The sequence below is a fragment of the Hyperoodon ampullatus genome (genome assembly GCF_949752795.1).
Source record: "Hyperoodon ampullatus genome assembly, chromosome: 2".
Classification (NCBI taxonomy): domain Eukaryota; kingdom Metazoa; phylum Chordata; class Mammalia; order Artiodactyla; family Ziphiidae; genus Hyperoodon; species Hyperoodon ampullatus.
The window spans coordinates 127,020,456-127,043,438 of NC_136915.1; the positions used below are offsets into that span (position 1 = coordinate 127,020,456).

The following is a 22,983-nucleotide window of genomic DNA, read 5'->3' on the forward strand; positions in this document are numbered from 1 at the left end:
AGAATTATTAATATTTTTAGGTATAATGATGACAGTGATTGTGAAAAAAATCCTTCGTAGATGCACACTGAAGCATTTCTGGGTAATAACACAATGTCTGAGATCTGCTTTACATACTTCAGTAAAAGCAGAAGAGAGGGAAGACAGAAGAGGAAGAGGAAGAGAAGATGGAGAAGAAAAGGATGACAAAGAAGATGAAGATGACAATGAAGGTGAAGATGAAGGAGAGAAAAAATTGTGAGGTAGATGGAATAGGATTGGCAAAATGACGAGCCTAGGTGATGGAGATGTGGGAATTCATTATAATAGTCTCTTTATCTTCATATATGTCTTTAAATTTCCATAATGGAGTGCGTGTGTGTGTATAACTGTTGTCTACAAAAAGTTTCTGATAAAAATCAGGGCACAGATTTTTCATTCTCCTTCTACCAAATGTCTTCTTTTTTTTTTTTTTTTTAGTGCGAGAAGCATCCTCTGAGGCTGACAGGAGCTCTCTAAACTGAAGAGATACAAAGGAGTTGATGGGAAGGATAATCTGCCCATCAGTTCCTAACACAATAAAAAAAAAAAAAAAGAAAAGGAGAAAATGGGAGGAAGAGATTGCCATTGTTACTCTCCTAACCTTTCCTTCTAATTATGCCAGAGTCAAGGCTTGGGTCACAAGGAAAATGATTTGGGTGGTCAACCATTTGCCCTATTTTGTATACATCAAAAAGCTCTTGTTCTCACCACATTCCAATCTGACAGATTGCCATCTACTTTAAAAATGTAAGAAGCCAGATTAACAAAAATATAAATAAAATGACTATATTATAAGGAACCCCCTTTTTTGTAAACATAGAGATAGCCTTCTTGTTATTCTGAATTGCATGATATGTAACACTTTAAAAGTAAAATACACTTTATAGGTACTTCAGATAAACACTCAACATGCCCAGCTTTTAAAAGTTAAATGTAAATTTCTCTCTTGAGTGCAGATGGTGGCCAACAAAGTAGCTCTTCAGTCATAAAGACAGAAGGTCAGGTCATGGCTGAAAGACCAAAGAACAATTGCTGCTTTGCTACTCCAGATCATCAATGGAATGAGACACCACTACTTTCTTTTTTTTTGACACTGTCTATTCAATACAAAATAGTTACAAGGAGTACCTATAAGATTTCCTCAAATTATGTCCAAGAAAAAATAGTAATAAGCACATCACATCTCTGACGTCCTCAAAAGGCACATCTCTATCTAAAAATAATACTAAAATCATTATAAAAACTGTCAATGTTTCACTATTTAGCAGGAAATATTTACAAATGAAAACTGCTCCTTTTATAATCCTGCAACTTTAGCCTCCACCTCATTAGTGATTAATTAAAATGAGATATAGCACTAAAAGACAAATATTACAAATACTTCTACACACATTATTCATTTACAAGGGATATTATAATCTTATTATTCCTATAGTGTTCTTTCTCTCTAGAATATTAAAATGTAATTTTTAAATAACTCAGAGACTCTTCCTTACTGTATTTTTCCAGTTAGTCCAAAATGTTATGCTGGCAGATGCTACAGAATAACAGAAAAGGTATATAATAATGCTAGTGAGCATGCCAATATGATACCTTTTTTAAAAAGTTGTATAATATATCATAAAAGGAAAGTTCTGTGTTGGTTAGTAATCCTAGATCTTCAGTTCCTGATAGAAAGGATTTTTAATTCCACTATCAGGCACGCCCCCAACTGGATGGAATGAAATATCAACAGTTTCATTATTTGTACATGTTAACAAGGAAAATTCTTCTGAAAATTTAAAACTCGTTAGAACACTTTGAATATAGTGATACTAAAGCATAATTTGATTTTCGTTATTTAGATTTTAATTTAATGCCAGGGATTTCAGCTACAACTTGAAAAACTTTTTGTACTAAATTTCATTATCACTTTCATTTTCAATACTTTTCCCAATTGTCTTTGCATCATTTGCATAGAAGAGCTGATTGGGTTGAAAGGGAGATATGTTGGAAAATACGGTAAAAAGTGTTGAACTAGAAATATATTTCAAAAAAATTTATTTAGGACTACCCACTTTTAAACCATAGTGATTTCTTTAAAATAATGACACTGAGGACTCAGTCTTATTTTAATTGAATAGATTTCTCAACCTGCTTTCACTGAATAAAAAGAATGAAAGTGTTCAATGTTTTGTACTACAACAAAATTAGAAAATCAAAAGTCAGCCTATTAGAACTGCCTCTCTAAAAACTTTATCCATGTTGTCAATTAAAATTGAAGTATCTACATGATCTCAACAAAGATATAATGTAAAACATCTGTTCAAACTGAAATTGAAGTAAGGAGCAGTTTTTTTCCTAACATTTCCAATTTTACTGTATTTAGGTTTCCTGAGCAAACGTATTCATGGTTATCTTAGTTAAAACTGGTTTCACTCTGCCAACGATCAATTTGATTGACATATTTACATATCAACTCATCTCATCTCACAAATTTTAAACTTTTTCACTTAAAATTGGATTCAAGTTGGCATCTTTAAAGAACTTTATGTACATATATTTTAGGTTCAAAATGAACATTAGAACATTTTCTTTTACTTTTTGTAAGTAATAGATACACATATCCAAATGTATATTTATGACCTGTCAGATTGTAATTTCATATGCATGCAGTTGTATTCTCACAATTTCATGTGAAAGGTGATAATTTTAGACAACTGTAGATGAAATTCTTTTAACAGTATAAATTGGATCATTCCATTAGTTAGAAACAATATAATAGAAATGAATGACTTAGGACTAAAACCACAACCATTTCAGAAAAAAACAGTTATGTCTTTAATCGCTGCAGTTACGCTTGTATCAAATCTTACCTGATCTTTAATTTCAAGATCCCTTTTAGTTTTTGTTCTGTACTCTCTGTGCTCCTTTTCTGCCTCATCCTTCTCCATTTTGGTTTTATTCAATTGATAGCGCATTTCTCCACACACCTGTTAGATTATAAAAACTAGATCAATAGCTGCTGGAATTTACCAGGCAAGGCCTGCAATTAGATCTTTTGGTGCCCCCTAGAGGTCATATAAATAAAATACAATAGAACTTTTCTAAGAATGGCATTTTCTATTAGCATATTCAATATATTCTGTTAAGATGTGGAGGCAATATCAGATGTTATTGAGTCTTACAATTTCAAATGACACATAAAGAAATGCATAACCAGGGAATTTAAGTGATATATACAAGATTTTTCATGTAAAATAATAGTTTCAATTGCATATTATCATCTAAAATGCACTATCATCTTGCTTTTAACTAGGTAAAATTATTAATTAAAATATTAAGCTATGTCATTATTCATTCAAATTGTCATGGTTATATAGATATTCTATATTAAAAACTTTCCTTTAAACTCTTTATCAGTTAGGCTTTTATTTAAGGAAATTTATAAAGGTATTTTTCTCTCTGCTAATAGACTATATTATCAATATTTAGGAGTAGAGTATTACCCAGCCGGTATTTACCGTAGGCTTTGCAGATTATGTCAATCTTATCACGCACAATACTATATATTTAAATTAAGAAAGTTAAAAGTCATAGACTGCGACTAAGCCCACTCTGCTTTTAAAATAGCTATGGCATTCAACATAAAAGGAAAATATACATGTAAGTGAAATGACTTTAACATATTGTTAAATAATAAACACACTCAGTATCTTAATATTGTGTATCATTTTTTATATAATCTTTTTTTTTTTCAATCCAGGGCATCTACAGACAGATATATACATTTGGAAAATACAATTAGCAGATAAATCTAAATAAAGAAGTTATGAACTTTTGAGATAACTGAGAACTTGTAGAGAGATCAAGTAATACACACATCTGCTAAGTCAGCTTCTAAGTTACAAATACAAATTTTTAAAAATCATGCATCATCTAATGGCTATACCTGTTTGAGACTTCACAATTTTGGTAGTTCTCCAAAAATGATCATTAGAATTTTAGAAATTAGTTTCCTCATTATTGAAGTATTAGAATCTTATAAAACCTATATGTATTTCCTATGTTCAAATAAAAAATATGTTAAAAATAAACGAATCTGTGTTCAAAAATTATAGTGACAAGACAGAAGAAAAAGTCAGTTAAGCTTCTCCCCAGGGACCCTCAAAAAGCTAAAAAAGAATAAAATTACTACAAATTGTATCTGAAATTCAAATACCTTCAGTGTGTAAGAGTTGATCCTTCCCCTTTCAAAAATATTAGTAATTCACAAAAAGTTACTAAAGCTAAATAAAATTTAAAAATTAAGAATTACAGAAAAAAATTAGAGGAGCCCTAACTGACTTTCTTCACTATTCCAATCTATTAGATTTACATATAGGAATAAAATTTAAAGACCCTAATTATAATACCAGAACATAACAGTTATACAACTATGGTGTTTAAAACCCAACACCAGTACAAAATTATTATACATAATAAATATCTAAGCATTAGGTCCTGTTTAAAATGACTGTACCCCTTAATTTTATTTTTAAAGTTTCCTTGCCTCACTAATTTCAGTTTAAAATGCATTTGCTAAGTTTATCTGTAACACTTAAATTTCATCTAAAATAAATGAACAAATTAAATTTAACTAGAATTATATTATCCCAGGGTTGGAAGCAGTCTTAAGGCACTCCTCTGATGCTTGAGTCCTTTTGGACAGTTCTAAAGACAAGTAATCATTCTTTACTGTATCATATTTCAACAGAAAGTTCTCCTTTATACTGAACTGAAAATCCTCATCATAGCTTTCACCTATCAATCCAGGTTAACCATTTCCATCTCTCTGCACCAGTTCCCTTACTTCTACCCCTACCTCCACACAAACATCAATTATGTTGGCAAATAGGATATTTTAAGCTTCTACATTAGCTAGCTTAAATTTTAGAAAGCAAATGAAGAACTATATAAATTCAAGGAAAAAAGAGAAAAAATAGGCTTCCTTTCCTAATATATATTAAAGTTAATTTAAATTACTGAGTTATAAAACAATAATGGCATTACAAATGTGTCCAAATTTAGGAAAATATGTTGAGAAGTAAAATGCAGTATGAAATGGGTATGCATTTTAATAAAATTATCTGTGTATGTATTGATGAAAAATAAATTGATTTAATTTATTACATCATGCATGTCCATATTTTGTTACTTAGTTTTAAAGCAATGATTACTGAAATCTACACAGACTTCTAGTGTTTCTTAAACATGTACCTTAGCCAGTTAAGACCATTAAGCATTTTAGTTCTTGGTTCACAAGTTTGTGATGCCCATAGTGCAGACACGGTGATACCACAGTGTAAAGTATAAATTTAAGGACCAACAGAATAAGAAGTTGTAGTATTAGAATCGTGATTTTAGAGAACAGGTCTGAAAGGAATGAGAGATGGAGAATTATGTTAAGCACACGTTTCATGTTATAAATAAATACATGTCTTTTAGTATTATTGTGAAGACCAAACTTATGCAAAAAATTACTCCTAGTTGACTAATTCAGATGTACAAGTTTTATCAGATATTCAATAATTAAAGTAATAAAACTTGTTTATTTACAAGTGTGTCTCAGCAACTTAATCCTTAAGCTCTTTGAGGACGTTATTTGTGTCTAATTCATCTTTGTATTTGCAGCACCCAGAAAAGGGCCTGCTGATAATAAGTAAATGTTTGCTGAATGACCATTATGTGGACCTTTATTATCTTGAAATAACAAAATTTTTATACTCCAGACTTCTTTTTGAGCTTTTTACACTAGGAAAAAATTTTCAACTAAAATATTTAAGTAATTAGTCAACTAAAATCTCTCTTTGTACCTTTGTGACATCCATTTCCCGGGAAGCAAGCTGGTTTTGAATTTCCTCTAGTTGATTAACAGCTGAAATTTTCTCTCTTGTAATCTTTTCCACCTGAGTCTCCAGTTGGGCAATACTCTCAGATAGGGTCAACGTCTGTACGAGGAAATAAAAGTCCTAAATGATAATGTCATTTGACAAAAATATTTTAAATATCTTGAATTAGTAGAGTCTCAGCATGGCCACTGGGCTCTCTCTGTAAGTCATTTCTCTGTGGATTGGGTATCTCCATTGCTCTGCATTCTCAATTCATCACCCTTGACTATCACCTCACGTAATTTTCTTTTTTTTCTGGCAGTGAGAACTTTTAAGATTTGCTCTCTTAGCAACTTTCAAATACACAGTACAGTACTGTTAACTATAGTCACCATGCTTTTTAAATATTAAAAATAGAATCAATCAGCAGATATTTATTAAGAAACTTCCATATGCTATACTAACCCTGTAAGAATACCAAAGTTTTATGTCCTTTAAGAATTTCTAACCACCTTATAAAGATATGCCCAATATCTGAAAAATTCAATAAGAATATAAAATAGTATTTTTAAAAAACACGAAGTATTTTAGTAATTTTGTACTATGGTAGACACAAAATAAAGGTGCTGAATTTATCCTCCATGTTAAAATATATTTCAAATTTTCCTGATATATTATTTCTCAACTAAAATTATTTACATGCACAGTACTTAACACATCACACTGTTTTTAGTTGTCTGTTTCCTCATTAGACTAGAAGTTCCTCAAGAGCATTTTCCTCAAGAGGTATATGTTTAATGTTTGATGAATGAATGAATCATTAGAATAAATGGCTTTTCTGAGGGACTATATGGATATCAGGTTCTTAGTTTTTCTTCCCAGGGTCAGACATGTTTTCTAGACCTTAGATTTCATCTTTATAGTTTTTGGTTTGCAATTACATTTTACTCTGCTCCAGTAGGTCAAACTTTTCTAGGCTATTAATTTCTCATTTGTATTAGCAGTTTTAAAGTGATGAAGAAATGTTACCTTGCCCCAGATCAAAACATATGGGATAGCTATCAGTTTTTAATCAGCTAAAATACAAACTGATGACAAATTTGAAATAATATTTAAAATCTGTCATTGTACACTAACATGGGTGTGAATTCAGTTTTACAACTGAAATCAATAACTAAAATTTTGTAATAAAAATCAAGATTACCTTTGTCAACTAATTAAAATTGACAACTTGAAAATAATGAGCCCTAGTAGCTATTTTCTAATTTAGACGGTAGATGTATTAATTAACATTCCTGGGGATTGTGGAGAATTGTACATTTAACTTATGGCTGTTTACATGTCCTTCTTTCATCAAGAGATTGGCTACAAATCTAATTTGCACATAAAATTACTTTTACTAATACCAAGCTACAAACTATCCTTATGCAGATTACAATCTGAAACAAAAATTAAAGGTCAAAAGAGGTTAAATGTAACAAATCAAAAATATTAATTGAATTTTCTTAATTTAAAAATTCAAGTTCATGAGTAAGCATATTATGAATATGTAATTATAGCTTTTCTGGAACCATACAACAATAACAAACTTTAATTACCAGCTACTAAAAACCATATATTACTTATTTATGTGGCTCTATGGTAAACATATTAATATTGTGTGGTTTTTTTGAAGTAAATGGGTAGAAATTTATTTTACTAATGGTAAATTCTGAGTCAGTTTCTATAGCATGTAACAAATCATACACCTTCCATATGATTCCTTCCCTCTGCCACCCATCACTTCATTCCTCTGCCCACTACCTGTCTGCTCCCTTCTGTCACCCACTTCTCAAGGCCTCCCCTCCTGTTGTCACACCTTCTTTTTCTCCATGCCCACCATCTGGAAGTCAACATTACACTGCAGGAGCTTCTCCATCCACATCTGTTGCAGGGGCAGAAGTAACACAGACAGCTGCAACACTGCTGGATGTCCAGGGTGTTGACATCACATAAGTCCTTTAAACTTTGACAGGGGCAAGCAAGAGACAAGGACACCCAGGATGGGAGAGCTTGATAGAAATCTCTACACTAAAGCAGTCCCTACTGTACTGAACGTGGTATAAAGTGGCATTCCTCATTAAAAAGGTACAAGAATTAAGGATTCTAGCAATGGGCTATTTTCAAGGGAACCAACTGAGAAAATTCACAAACCACAGGGGGCATTCAATAAATAGATGAAGGACTGATTGAACGAACTAACTTAGTGGTTTAGTGCAACCAAAGACTATTACTGATGCCAACAGGCAAACTCACAGCAAGTACTGTTCATGGGGGAATGATTCAAAATCTGTCTAGGTAGAAGGCATCTGCTCTTCTAGAGCTTCCCACACGAATGAAAATTTTAAGCAGTAAGAAGAAAGGAAAGAAGAAAAATAATAAAAAGAAGGAAAGAAAATCTACAAGTCTCACGAGCATTCCTACCACTAGGAAAGCAGGGACACCTGCTCCAGCACTAACCATGAGAAGTTACGTTATGATTAATTGTTCAGACTCCCTATTAAATTAACTTCCTGTGCTAGGCAGTGTGATAATTTTCTCTTTAATTCCCTTTGGAAAGGAATGTATTGGATTAACTTTCAGTTGAAAAAATGAAAAGTAATGTTCCCAAGTTCATTCAAGCTAATAAATAAAAAGTAAAGCTGGACTTTATATTAAAATTTGTCTGCTTTTACTAACACAAAGGTCCAAGAAATCTACCCAATAGAGTTAATTCTCTCTTTCACTAGAGTAAGAATAATAGCCACAAGCTAAAATTTGTTAAATGGTCTAACCTAAGCCAGGTATTATATTAGGTACTTTCAAAACATTATCTCATTTAATCCTATCAATTCCTTGAGTAGATCAACCAAGGATCTACTACTCTGAAATTTGGAGAGGTTAAATGAATTGTTCAAGGTCACATAAAGGTCAAATTGGATTGAACACTAAATCCTTTTACTTCAGAGCTTCTTTCTGCCATTTTCTGTGAGAGTACTTGTTTCAGTGCTAGGATCACTTCCAGCTCTTTATTCATACATCTTTATTTAGGGCAGGATCTTCAGATTAAATGTCAAATAAGGCTTAATGGAGGCAAAAGGACTCAGACTCAGAAATGCATTGTAGGACTTCCCTGGTGGCACAGTGGTTAAGAATCTGCCTGCCAGTGCAGGGGACATGGGTTCAATCCCTGGTGGGGGAATATCCCACATGCCGTGGAGCAACTAAGCCCATGAGCCATAACTACTGAGCCGGCACTCTAGAGCCCGCGAACCACAACTACTGAGCCCCTGTGCCACAACTACTGAAGCCCACGTGCCTAGAGCCTGTGCTCTGCAACAAGAGAAGGCACTTGAGAAGTGCCAGTGAGAAGCCCACGCACCGCAACAAAGAGTAGCCCCCGCTCGCCACAAGTAGAGAAAGCCCACGTGCAGCAATGAAGACCCAATGCAGCCAAAAATAAATAAATGAATAAATAAAAAAAAGAAATGCATTGTATTTCTGTTGCCATTTTCATTCATGAAAAATTATCAGTTTAAGAAAGTTATACAAAAAGCACCTGGAATATTCCCTGGCACAGTTCAGACTTCCTTTATTTCTTCTTATCAGGAATTCTCATCAACATATTTTTACATAGTAGAACTACTCAGCAAGGCAAAAGTTTCCACTAAACAACCCAGAAAAAAAGTCTCCTAGGCATGAACGGTAGCTGATCTTTGCTCTTGACGCCATTCATTCTCTCTCTCTCAAAGCTCAGCTTGCAACTTTACCTCCCTCCATACCGTACTCATGTTGGTACATCTGCCTCACACTCTGCATTTCTAAATCCTGCCTGTTTTTTTGAAGCTCAGTTAAAATGCCACCTTCTCCACCAAGTGTTCCGTGATCTCTTGCAGACAGAAATCTGTTCTGATCCTCTGAACTCTCAGTATTTTAGTCATGCCTTTCCAATGGCATGGGGACTTCTTCCTTCCCTTTTTTATTCCCCTTGTATTCATTCAATAAATATATACTGAACACATTTTATGTGGGAGGAATGTGGCAATAAGGCAATAAGGATGTTAACAAACCATATATGCAAGGGAATCATAGTAAATTAGGGGAGATAATTCAATAAGACTTTGCAATAAATTGAGTTATAGAAGCCCATAGGAGGGGCTCCCAAAAATTTATCATTGGGAGACTGTGAGAAGAGGTGGTATCGAGAACTCTGAAGGATCAGTCAGAGAGGCCAGAGGAAGATTCCTCTAGGCAATGGGGGTGAGGTGGGGGGTGTGGGGAGGGGCAAAGCCCTGAAAAATCCTGAAATGAAAAAATAGTATGGCAGACTGGCATGTGTGCACATTTGAGGAAGTGCAAGTAGATCAGTATGGTGGTAATACAAGGAAGAAAAGAGAAGGGAGATGAGACTGGAGAACCAAAGAGAGGGAAAAAATGTACAATCTTTATGCTATACTAAAAGATCCTAAATTTTATCCAAGGGATTATAGAGAGACAAGAAAGGATTTTAAAGCAAGAGACTGACATACTGACGTGTTCATTTTAGAAAGATCATCCTTGGATCTTTGGGTAAGAGAACAGATAAGGAGGTGAGACTAGAAGCAAGGGGCTTCTACCACTTGGGGCTGTAGGAATCACCCAAGGGTGAGATATGGAGAGCAGTGGGATGGAGAGACAGGGCAATGTAAAATCGGTAAGGGCCTGAAACTCTAGAACTTGGTGACTTGATGTACAGGGTGAGGGAGAAGGAGGAAACAAGGATGACAGCAAGATTTCTGAGTTGGGCAAATGGACGAATGAAGAGTGGTTCTACTATGAGAGGGAAGATGGGAAGTGCAGCTGGTTTGGAAGCTCACTAGAGACCTAAAGATTTAGGAATCAACAGCATATACATGAAATTAAAGCCACAGTAGTGCTAAACACACCTAAATCTAAAGCTCTCTGCTAAACTCTAGAACCTCCTATCAAGGTGCTTTCTGGATGTGTCTCCTTCATTATCTCAAAGGCAGCTTAAACTCAGAGTAACCTAAAAGGCACACATCATCATTCTCCCAAATCAAGAATATGATTCAGAGAAATCAAAGAAACAGAACCTTTTAAGGAGAATAAGAACGAAAAAATATTCACTAAAAATAGCACAAGGAGGTCTCTAGTGAAGAGAGCAATGGTAATTTCATTGGCTATGGGCACAGAAGCTGAAATGTAGTGCACTGAAGAGTGAATGAGCAGTAAGAAAATGAAGATAACATGTATGGACAAATCTTTCAAGAAACTTGATTATTAAGGGGAAGAGTAAGGAGGGATATGGAACTACTAAGGTGGCTTCCAGCCTTGGCCACACATTGGAATCACCTGGACAATTTTTTAAAATACTGACCCCTAGATCCTACCCTCAGATATTCCCCCATAATTTGTTTGGGATGCAGATTGGGCAATGAGAGTTTTGGAACTTCTGTGTAGCCAAGATTGAGAATGACTGGATTAGAAGAAAGATTGTTTCTTTCAACAGGTGAGAGAAATTTGAGACTATTTTCCTGGTGATAAGGAAAAGGCTATAGTGAAGGACAAAGGTTGAAGATTCAGAAGAGAGTGGAGAACTAATGGAAATAGGTCCCTGAGGTGGTGGAAGAGGATGGGATTCAGAGCAAGAGGAAAGGATTAGGATTAAGCCACTCCCATTCTGACATGGCTGCAGTACAGGTGAAATTTTACTTTAGGCAGAGGTGGGGGGGGGGAGATAAATAAGGTGATTACCACCTAATGGCTGTCAACTTTCTTTGTTAGGGAAGTAAGTCTCTCTGCCGAGAATGAGGGGAGAGGTGGTATGGTAGAGAATTTGAGGGGAATAAAGTGATCTGAAATAGTCCTTGAAAAATGTGTCTTAGATACCAACACTTCCCACCTAGACTACTATAATCACCTCCCACCTGATCTCCAGGGGTTTATTCTGATCCTCCTTCAAATCTATTGACAGATGATTTTTCTCAAATATAAATGGGATCATGACACTGCCCAATTTACTGCCATTCAATGGTTTCCCTTCACTTTTGGATAACATTTAAAACCTTTCACATGGATTTTAAGACCATTCATGATTTGGTCCTTGCATACTTCTCCAAACTCATCTTCCACTACTCTGGCCCTTACTTCCTATGCTCCAGTCACCTGAGCCCTCTCTATATTCCTAGAAAGTATGATGCTTTCTAGCTTCAGAGCCTTGGGAGTGTTGTTTTCCTGGGTCTGAAACTCTTCCCCTCAACTCTTCACCTGACCACTCCTACTCAACTCTTTTGAGCCTCATTTGCAAAACCTCTTTCTTAGGAAAGTCTTCCATGACTGCCTAGACTAAGTTATATTTGCCTGTTACACATTCTCATGGTACTCTATACCGTACCTTCATGTATTTTGTACAGAGTATATCATCACTTTTTTTTTTTTTTGGTTACTTGGTTTCTTACAAGTGTTTTACCTTCTTAAAGGCTAATTTAGGAGTGGGGGATGAAATGGGGGAGTCATCTCTCCTTGATTTAACCAAACTTGAAATAAAATCTGGGTATCTGCAGAGCACCTGCTCTCCTCTGACAAACAGAAAGGGAATCAAACAGAATGGCAGGATTAGAGTAAATTTCACATTTTCCTATCATGAAATCTAATTGATTATTTTCTTTGGAAAGGTCAGAGAATATAACTTTTATTGAGAAACACATTGAAGAATAGAAAATTTTTATGAACTCTAAGTTATAAGCAACTTGACTACTTAAATGGTTTAAACATGTAAGATCATTCGAGGGAGGCTCAAGAGGGAGGTGATATGGGGATATATGTATACTTATAGCTGATTCACTTTGTTGTACAACAGAAACTAACACAACATTGTAAAGCAATTATACTTCAATAAAGATATTAAAAACATTTTTTTAAATAAAGATCATTCAAGAATTGAAGCCTGGGGGCCTCCCTGGTGGCGCAGTGGTTGAGAGTCCGCCTGCCGATGCAGGGGATACGGGTTCGTGCCCCGGTCTTGGAGGATCCCATATGCCGCGGAGCGGCTGGGCCCGTGAGCCATGGCTGCTGAGCCTGCGCATCCGGAGCCTGTGCTCCGCAACGGGAGAGGCCACAACAGTGAGAGGCCCGCGTACCACAAAAAAAAAAAAAAAAAAAAAAAAAAGAATTGAAGCCTGTAGACTCATCAATTACATCACCACAAACATTTCTTCTGCAACGTCGATAACAAATTGAACCCTTTAAATACCTTTAAGCCCATGTCCTCTCTTTCTTTTGTTATTTCTCTTTTCATCGTCTCTTTCTCAAAGGCTCTTTTTTCTTGCTGAGATGCGAGTTCTTTCTCAAGTCGCTCTGTCTGCCTCTCCAGTTCATTCTTCAACTGTTCGCACTGGATTAAAGCCTGCCAGAATAAGACAGAGTGAAATGGGACCTTAGAATTTAGAAGAAATAAGAGGGAAATGAGACAATTAAGCTTTGATTTTATTTAAAATAGTTACAACTCACTGTAAAGTCAAAGTAAAGAATATTTTTATATTTGTTTGTCAACACCACTTACTGATTCATATGTTACATGTATTCAAATGTTACATGTATTCAAATGTATTTATTCACATATTTCAGTTTGCACAATTAAGGCTATATTAACTAATCAACTAAGAAAATTCAGGTAACAAACCTTGATAAGGGCCACAGAGGAGTCTGAATTTTATAAAAGGGGATCAGAAAAACCAAGTGTTCTAGTATTTTCAATTATATATCATGTTTATACTACAAGAAATATATAAGTATCTAATTTAACTGATTTTTCATCTGGACATGGTTAAAAATTATTTGTACTTTAAATGATAAACAGATCAAAATTTTAAGATGAGATGTATTTATCATTAATACAGGCATTTATTGTTTAACATTATATAATAACTGAGTTTCCTTAAACAGAAGTAAGATAAGATTTGGTTCACTCTCCTTACACACATAACTAAAGTAAAAATTAGGTAATAATCAAGTTTAGATAAGGAAAGACTCAAAATAGCATTTACTACCTAGTTTTGTAAAATGAGAAGTGTTATATTTCATTTCTGGCAATTTAAAAGTCGATAATTGTCCTTTAGTTTAAATTTCCCACTCTGAATTTCCAGAAGTAAATTCTCTCTAACTTCCTTTTGGCTATATTTACAATATCGTTATGCATAACACATATATTATACATACATGCATAACACATATATTATACATAACACAGTTTATTATACAATAATAAACTAAATTCAAAATCTCAAGAAAAAAATAAAATTAAGGTGCTTGACATAGAGAATCTGAGTCATACTATGGTGTCTTAGTCTCATCCCAGTGGCTCCTTATCATATCCTCCTCACTCAACCTCTATGTGTTCCCCTGAATTGAGAGGAAGAAACTCAAGTCTCATATGACTTATATACTATGTAATTATAATTTGATAGTCACAGTTGTTGTTAATGGAGATGAAAGCAGTCTCAGTAAGCACTGTAAGCTCTATGCATTGCTATGCTTCCCTCTGGTGAAAGCTATAATAAATATAGACAATAAATATTTAGGATATGTGAATTTTCTTCTTTTTATCATGAGAGCATTAAACCCTAATTTCTTTCAAACTCTTCTGGAAATGTTCCACACTCCTAGGCATAAAAAATGAAGATAAAATGCAACTGTCCCGGATTTACTGATAAGCGAATAAAATGCCTGAAAAAAAGATTCTCCTAGGGAGTTAGTCCCAAGTCCAATTCTAGTTGAAAATGTCTGGAAAATAAAATTTTACATTAGATTTTAAAAGAAATGGAAAAGCATCATTTTTCTATAATTTAAACCCTTGGAGCTTGAAATACTATGAATTAGAGATTTTTGCACTTCAGAACACAATTGCTCTTGTGTAAAATATTTTTATGAACCTAATAAAAATGTTCATAATGTTCACTGATATATGAATATCATGAAAGACTAAAATGATTATGGAATATAAACTAATATATTTAATCAGAAGGTTTTTCATTGAATAAAAACTCAGGAATCAACCTTATTAGGTATACGAACAGTGGAAGGAACTGCTGAAGATCAGGTTAACATGAAGAGCAACTAAAGAGTCAATTCAAAGAATTCAATCAATTCAAGAACAAGGAACAGTAAATGATCCTGACAGGTAAGAGGCCTAATGCTAAGATGATATAAACAAAAAGCACAAGTGAGAAGTTGTAAATCACTTAAATAAAACCGCTGCTGAAGCCTTGGTTTCATGGATGGCATTCTATGAGGAGTAGCCACCACTGAGAGGTGATGGTGAGTATGAAAGCAGTAACGAAACACTGAATAAAAATATTAGGTTAAAAACTGGATATTGATCACTCTCAGTTTGTAGCCAATGATTCCATATAAAATAGCTTTTGCTTTTATTTGTTTTGATTTTAATATATATGTCTGGTCACAATGAAGAAAATATTACATAACATTTGGAATTAGAAAAGTCATTTAATCTTACAATGGTCCTCACATACAAGATTTGGGTTTACCAAATAAATATTTATACATTCTTTCCATTAAAGCTTTGTCTTTTAATTCTAAGACTCACTCTCCTAGTTTTCAGAATCCCAGATGACTCAGTACTCCCTGATTATATTCCATATAATCATTCAGTAAAGGCATATAACTGAATCCTCAAAGACTATCGACCAAAAAGTTCGTTTGGGTTTTTCTGTAAGATGTTTGGCCAACCCAATTAACTGATGGATCTTCACAGGAGACCAAGTTAGTTTGGGATCTGCGGCTGCCATTTCTCCTAGTAGTTCCCAAGGTCGTGGCTCCTTCCTTTCCCTGAGCACAATCCCTTTCTTGGTGGAAATGGCTGTAGGTCTTGGGGAGTTGGGGATTTACACAACCCTCACCCTCCAGTAGACTCGGTCTTCAAAGGGTCTTTTCTCTTCTGGGAAATTTATTTGTGGTCATTCTTTGTTGGCCACAGTAACACATTTTTCAAAACATAATTTATTGGACTTGATATTCCCAGTCCTAGTTTTATTAAACCAAAAAGTATGCACTACTATCTTAATGGAGTCAAAACATTTTCCAAAATAAATTTGTACCTAGTCAACTCAATTCTTAAAATAGGGAAACTCTTTTAGGAAATATAAAAGTCCTTCCCAAGTGCTAGTGTTAGGTTCCTAGATATCCTTGTGATCAAGGAATTCATGATTATAGGATTAAAGAATTATGAGGAATAGTAGAGTCCATACTTATGAACATAAACTTAAAAATTTATGAAAATGCTTTCATTTTTATGAAATATAGCCCACAACATAAAAATGATTTTCAACATGTTTTAGGCATTTAATTTACAAATAATGCAAACTACTGATTATTAATTTATAAGCTCATCCTTACTAGGAACCTATCAGTCAGTCTATCCCTATCTCCCATTTTCAAGATATTTATAATTTGTTTTTGTCTTGTAGAAGATAGTGTACATATCAAGAAACATTATATTCTACATTTGTGCTTGCAATCAAATGCTCAAGGCTTTTCTGATTTTCCTTTTACTTCGGGTTTCTAATTCTTGCCTTTCTGATTCCGCTGTAGTCTAAGGAAAACAATAATTTGAATACTTAAAAAGGAAAATAAATTTTGGGGGGACATTTATTCAAACTTCTGGGTTGGTATTTTTAAAAAAATATTTCTTTAGGGCTTCCCTGGTGGCGCAGTGGTTGAGAGTCCGCCTGCCGATGCAGAGGAAACGGGTTCGTGCCCCAGTCCAGGAGGATCCCACATGCCGTGGAGTGGCTGGGCCCGTGAGCCATGGCCGCTGAGCCTGCGCATCCGGAGCCTCTGCTCCGCAACGGGAGAGGCCACAACAGTGAGAGGCCCGCATACCGCAAAAAAAAAAAAAAAAAAAATCTCTTTAGAGGATTATCTCATTATAGATATGCTCAGGGGAACATCATGCCAAAGCCAACAATTTCCCTTCCAATAGAGGCAGGCAGGTCTAAGGCCTAGTTAACCTTTTTATCTTGTAGCTTTACCAAACATCACTGCAAAAACCTCTACTTTTCTACCTTCATTTATTCCCAGGTTAATTTTTTCTCCCTTTTAAAATTATTCCCAGTTGTAATGACTCGAAAATTTCAAAGAAAAACAAAAACATTTATTGATCACTTACTGTGTGCCATATACTTTCTTAAATGGCTTACATGGATTAATTTATTTAACTCTCTCACTGAATTTTAAGTGGCTTTTATCACTCTGTTGATAAGAAACTGAGGCTGTGAGACATTAAGTAACTTGCCCAAGAGCACAGACCTAGAAAGTGGCAGAATAGGGATTTGATCCAAAGAAGTTACACAACTGAATCCATGCATGGCATTATAATTTTCTCATGTTATAGATTCATTTTCTGATAAAATTCTCAGGTGTTTTCATTGCACTGTAAAAGTACATATAGTCTGTCCTCCTTATCTGCAGGTTCTGTATTCACAGTTTCTGCATCCAAGGTTTCAACCAGTCACAGATTTCTGTCCTGGAACCAATCCCCCATCAATAAAGAGGGAGGACTGAATATGATATGACATGATATAATACAATATTAATGTAATATAATGTAATTGCTTCTATTTATTCAGCATGCAATATGCAAAATAGAACACTAGATGGCAACAAATGTTAAGGAACTATAAGAAGAAAGTAACCATTTCGTAACTCAGTAATAAAGTAGTTGGTTTTAAAATTAAAATATGTATGCTGTTTCACTTTTTAACCTCAGAAAGCAAAATTCCTAATACTTTTTTTTATACATCTTTATTGGAGTATAATTGCTACAATGTTGTGTTAGTTTCTGCTGTACAACAAAGTGAATCAGCTATATGTATACATATATCCCGATATCCCCTCCCTCTTGAGCCTCCCTCCCACCCTCCCTCTCCTACCCGTCTAGGTCGTCACAAAGCACCCAGCTGATCACCTTGTGCTATGCAGCAGCTTCCCACTAGCTATCCATTTTACATCTGGTAGTGTATATATGTCAACGCTACTCTTTCACTTTGTCCCAGCTTCCCCTTCCCCCCTGGCGTCCTCAAGTCCATTCTCTACATCTGTGTCTTTATTCCTGTCCTGCTATTAGGTTCATCAGTACCATTCTTCTAGATTCCATATATACACGTTAGAATATGGTATTTGTTTTTCTCTTTCTGACTTACTTCACTCTTTATGACAGACTGTAGGTCCATCCACGTCACTACAAATAACTCAATTTTGTTTCTTTTTACTTCTGAGTAATATTCCACTGTATGTATCTGCCACATCTTCTTTATCCATTCATCTGTCGATGGACATTTAGGTTGCTTCCATGCCCTGACTATCATAAATAGTGCGGCAATGAACATGGTGGTACATGCCTCTCTCTCTTTTTTTTTTTTTTTGCGGTATGTGGGCCTCTCACTGCCATGGCCCCTCCTGTTGCAGAGCACAAGCTCTGGATGCGCAGGCTCAACAGCCATGGCTCACAGGCCCAGCCGCTCTGCGGCATGTGGGATCTTCCCGGACCGGGGCACAAACCCGCATCCCCTGCATTGGCAGGCAGACTCCCAACCATTGCACCACGAGGGAAGCCCCGTGTCTCTTTTTGAATTATGGTTTTCTCAGGGTATGTGCCCAGTAGTGGGATTGCTGGGTCATATGGTAGTTGTATTTTTAGTTTTTTAAGGAACCTCTATACTGTTCTCCATAGTGGCTGTATCAATTTACATTCCCACCAACAGTGCAGGAGGGTTCTCTTTTCTCCACACCCTCTCCAGCATTTATTGTTTGTAGATTTTTTGATGATGGACATTCTGACCAGTGTGAGATGATACCTCATTTTGTCTTTTTTTTGTTTTGTTTTGTTTTGTTTTGTTGCAGTATGCGGGCCTCTCACTGCCGTGGCCTCTCCCGTTGCGGAGCACAGGCTCCCAACGCGCAGGCTCAGCAGCCATGGTTCATGGGTCCAGCCGTTCCACAGCATGTGGGATCCTCCCGGACCGGGGTGCGAACCCGTGTCCCCTGCATCAGCAGGCGGACTCTCAACCACTGTGCCACCAGGGAAGTCCTCATTTTGGTTTTGATTTGCATTTCTCTAATGATTAGTGATGTCGAGCATCTTTTCATGTGTTTGTTGACAATCTGTATATCTTCTTTGGAGAAATGTCTATTTATGACTTCTGCTCATTTTTGGATTGGGTTGTTTTTTTGATATTGACTGCATGAGCTGCTTGTATATTTCGGAGATTAATCCTTTGTCAGTTGCTTCGTTTGCAAATATTTTCTCCCCTAATATGTTTTAACATACCTTAGAGATAAAAACTACCAGACTTGCACTGCATTTTGTAAACTGCTTAGAAATCAATCCTTGAATTATTACTAACTCAGTGAAAAACAGATTTACAATACACAACAGCCTTTCTAGTTCTTAACCATTAAGATTTTAAAAGCACTAATTACAAAAATTCATACTAATATTTAAAGCTAATAATTAACTTTACTTCAGTTCAACAACATTTATTGTACAATTAATATGTAAATGGCCATGTGAAGAATACAATGATAGATGTCACAGACCTGGTTTTTAAGGTCTTTTGGTGAAGAGGGCTATGTAAACAGCCACAAAAATTATACACAGCTCACTAGGAATACAGAGAAGGAAGAGATTAATTCAAACAAGAAGGTGCTGGGGAAAACTTCTGGGAAGACTGCCATCTGAGTTGCCCCTCATAGAATGAATAGATACTTCACAGATGGATACAGTGCAGAAAAGTACAGCATGAGCAAATTCATGGAAATAGTCAATTGTAGGTCATGTTATAGAAACAGCATAGGTTATATGAAAACTTGTAGTGAAAGATAAGGCTAGAAAAGTTAGAGTGGGAACATATTGTGAAAGATCTGGAAGGTCATGCTAAGGATTTGTCTTTTATTCTACTGCAAGAAGAGAGCTGCCTGAACAGAGAGATTTACAGTTTAGGAAAACTTTGGCAGCAATGTGAAAGATATACTGGAATTGAAAGAGACCTGAGGGAGACCAATTAGAAGGCTATTGCAATAGGCTGCATAAGAGTATGTGAAGACTTGAACCAGAGCAGGAGTATAGGTATGGAAGTCGCGGGCATAACTTAGTAGGGGTTTTTGAAGATATGGTGCGAGTTTGATAACTGATTGGATGTTGACAGTGAGGAATGGGGAGGACCCAAGATATTTTAAAGGTTCCAAGCCAGGGCTGTTGGTACGATGATAATACCATTATCTGAGAAAAGATAATACAGAAAATTGTAGAAGGAAAAGGAGTGATAGACAGTAAGGAGGAGAGAATTTATAATTTGGTGGTGTAGAGTTTCAGATGCTAATGGTATATCATCCATATAAGAGGTCTAGTAGAAGAAAGAAATGTAGGTCTGGGGCACAGAGGAGTTCTTAGAGCTAAAGGCATAATGTGGGGGTGGTCAAGTGAGGAGGAGACACAAAGTCCTGGAAATTAGGACAACATGGCTGGACGGCTAGGAACTGACTGAGGAATGTCTGCATTCTAGGCTTGTGGAAAACAAGTTAAAAGACATGTGGAAGAGTAGACAAGAGCAATGCAAAGAGGACCCACAGAGTGAAACATCAGATTAATCAAGGGGAAATGATGATATGTTATGCTAGTACAATTAATGTCTTCCTGGAGTTGGGTCAAATGAGGACTGAGATGAAGTCACTGGGTTTAGTAATCAGGAAGTGACTGGTGACCATAATGTGACCAATTCAGTAGCATGAAATCAGACTACAATTTGTTAAAAGACTGACTGCAATGTGTTCAGAAGTGAATGGAAAGCTACAAAGGTAAAAACAATGGAGAATGAAGGATGGAAGATACAAGAAAGATGTGATAACAAATATCTCAATGTCCCTGAAACCCTGGAAGTAGGAGATATGAAGAACTTAGAGAGATTCATCTAGGGAAGTAAGAGGACCAGATAAGAAAGAAAAAAATGAGAAGACACATTTGAGGGATGAGAGCGTGTTGATGAGGCTCTTGTCAGTTGGTTGTGATCTCAGTAAAATAGGTCAGCTATTGAGAGTGAGGTGCTAAGAGTGGAGTTGGGAAAGTGAAAAAAGTGGCATTCCTGTCTAGTCTAAAGTACATGTGGCAGGGAGACCTTCAAGAAGGTGGAGGAGTAAGACGTGGAGATCACCTGCCTCCCCACAAATACATCAGAAATACATCCACATGTGGAACAACTCCTACAGAACATATATTGAATGCTGGCACAAGATATCAGACTTCCCAAAAGATGCTCTCAGGCGACCTACACACAGAAGCAGGGCCAAAGCCAAAGCTGAACCCCAGGAGCTGTGCGACCAAAGAAGAGAAAGGGAAATCTTTCCCAGAAGCCTCAGGAGCAGCAGATTAAATCTCCACAATCAACTTGATGTATACTGCATCTGTGGAATACCTGAATAGGCAATGAATCATCCCAAAATTGAGATGGTGGACTTTGGGAGCAACTGTAGACTTGGGGTTTGTTTTCTGTATCTCATTTGTTTCTGGTTTTATGTTTATCTTAGTTTAGTATTTAGAGTTTATTATCATTGGTAGATTTGTTTATTGATTCAGTTGCTTTCTTCCTCCTTTTTTTATATATATATATACATTTTTCCCTTTTCTTTTTGTGACTGTGTATGTATATGCTTCTTTCTGTGATTTTGTCTGTAGAGTTTTGCTTTTACCATTTGTCCTAGGGTTCTATCTATCCGTTTTTTTTCTTTGTTTTTTTGTATAGTTTTTAGTGCTTGTTATTGGTGGATTTGTTTTTAGGTTTGGTTGCTCTCGTCTTACTTTCTTTCTTTTTTATTACTTTTTAATTTTTTAAATTTTTAATAATTTTTTATTTTAATAAAATTATTTTATTTTACTTTTTTCTTTCTTTCTTTCTTTCTTTCCTCTCTTTTCTTCTGAGCCATGTGGCTGACAGGGTCTTGGTGCTCCAGCTGGGTGTCAGGGCTGTGCCTCTGAGGTGGGAGAGCCGAGTTCAGGACATTGGTCCACCAGAGACCTCCCGGCTCCATGTAATATCAAACAGTGAAAGCTCTCCCAGAGATCTCCATCTCAACGCTAAGACCTAGCTCCACTCAATGATCAGCAAGCTACAGTGCTGGAAACCCAATGCCAAACAACAAGCAAGACAGGAACACAACCACACTCATTAGCAGACAGGCTGCCTAATATCATAATAAGGTCACAGACACCCCAAAATACACCAGTGGACGTGGTACTGCCCACCAGAAAGACAAGATACAGCCTCATCCACCAGAACACAGGCAAAGTCCCCTCCACCACGAAGCCTACACAATCCACTGAACCAACCGTAGCCACTGAGGGTAGACACCAAAAACAGCAGGAACTACGAACCTGAAATCTGCAAAAACGAGACCCCAAACACAGTAAGTTAAGCAAAATGAGAAGACAGAGAAACACACAGCAGATGAAGGAGAAAGGTAAAAACCCACCATACCAAACAAATGAAAAGGAAATAGGCAGTCTACCTGAAAAAGAATTCAGAGTAATAATAGTAAAGATAATCCAAAATCTTGGCAATAGAATGGAGAAAATAAAAGAAACGTTTAACAAGGACCTAGAAGAACTAAAGAGCAAAGACACAATGATGAACAACAAAATACATGAAATGAAAAATTCTCTAAAAGGAATCAATAGCAGAATAACTGAGGCAGAGGAACGGATAAGTGACCTGGAAGATAAAATAGTGGAAATAATTACTGCAGAGCAGAATAAAGAAAAAAAAAATGAGAAGAATTGAGGACGCTCCTAGAGACTTCGGGGACAACATTAAATGCCCCAAGATTCGAATTATAAGGGTCCCAGAAAAAGAAGAGAAAAAGAAAGGGACTGAGAAAATATTTAAAGAGATTATAGTTGAAAACTTCCCTAATATGGGAAAGGAAATAGTCAATCAACTCCAGGAAGCTCAGAGAGTCCCATACAGGATAAATCCAAGGAGAAACACACCAAGACACATATTAATCAAACTATCAAAAATTAAATACA

General features: G+C 35.8%; 1 protein-coding gene across 1 annotated transcript in view; it reads right to left on the minus strand.

Annotated features, from left to right (window-relative positions):
• The window catches only part of SDCCAG8 (SHH signaling and ciliogenesis regulator SDCCAG8), a gene marked incomplete at its 5' end in the record, with an annotated part of 265,292 nt that overhangs the window by 169,441 nt on the left and 72,868 nt on the right, over positions 1-22,983 (minus strand). Inside the window, 3 exons of the mRNA XM_079726777.1 lie at positions 2,877-2,993; positions 5,856-5,990; positions 13,141-13,293. Of these exons, the coding sequence (XP_079582903.1) occupies positions 2,877-2,993; positions 5,856-5,990; positions 13,141-13,293 (405 nt within the window). The remainder of the gene's footprint in view (positions 1-2,876; positions 2,994-5,855; positions 5,991-13,140; positions 13,294-22,983) is intronic.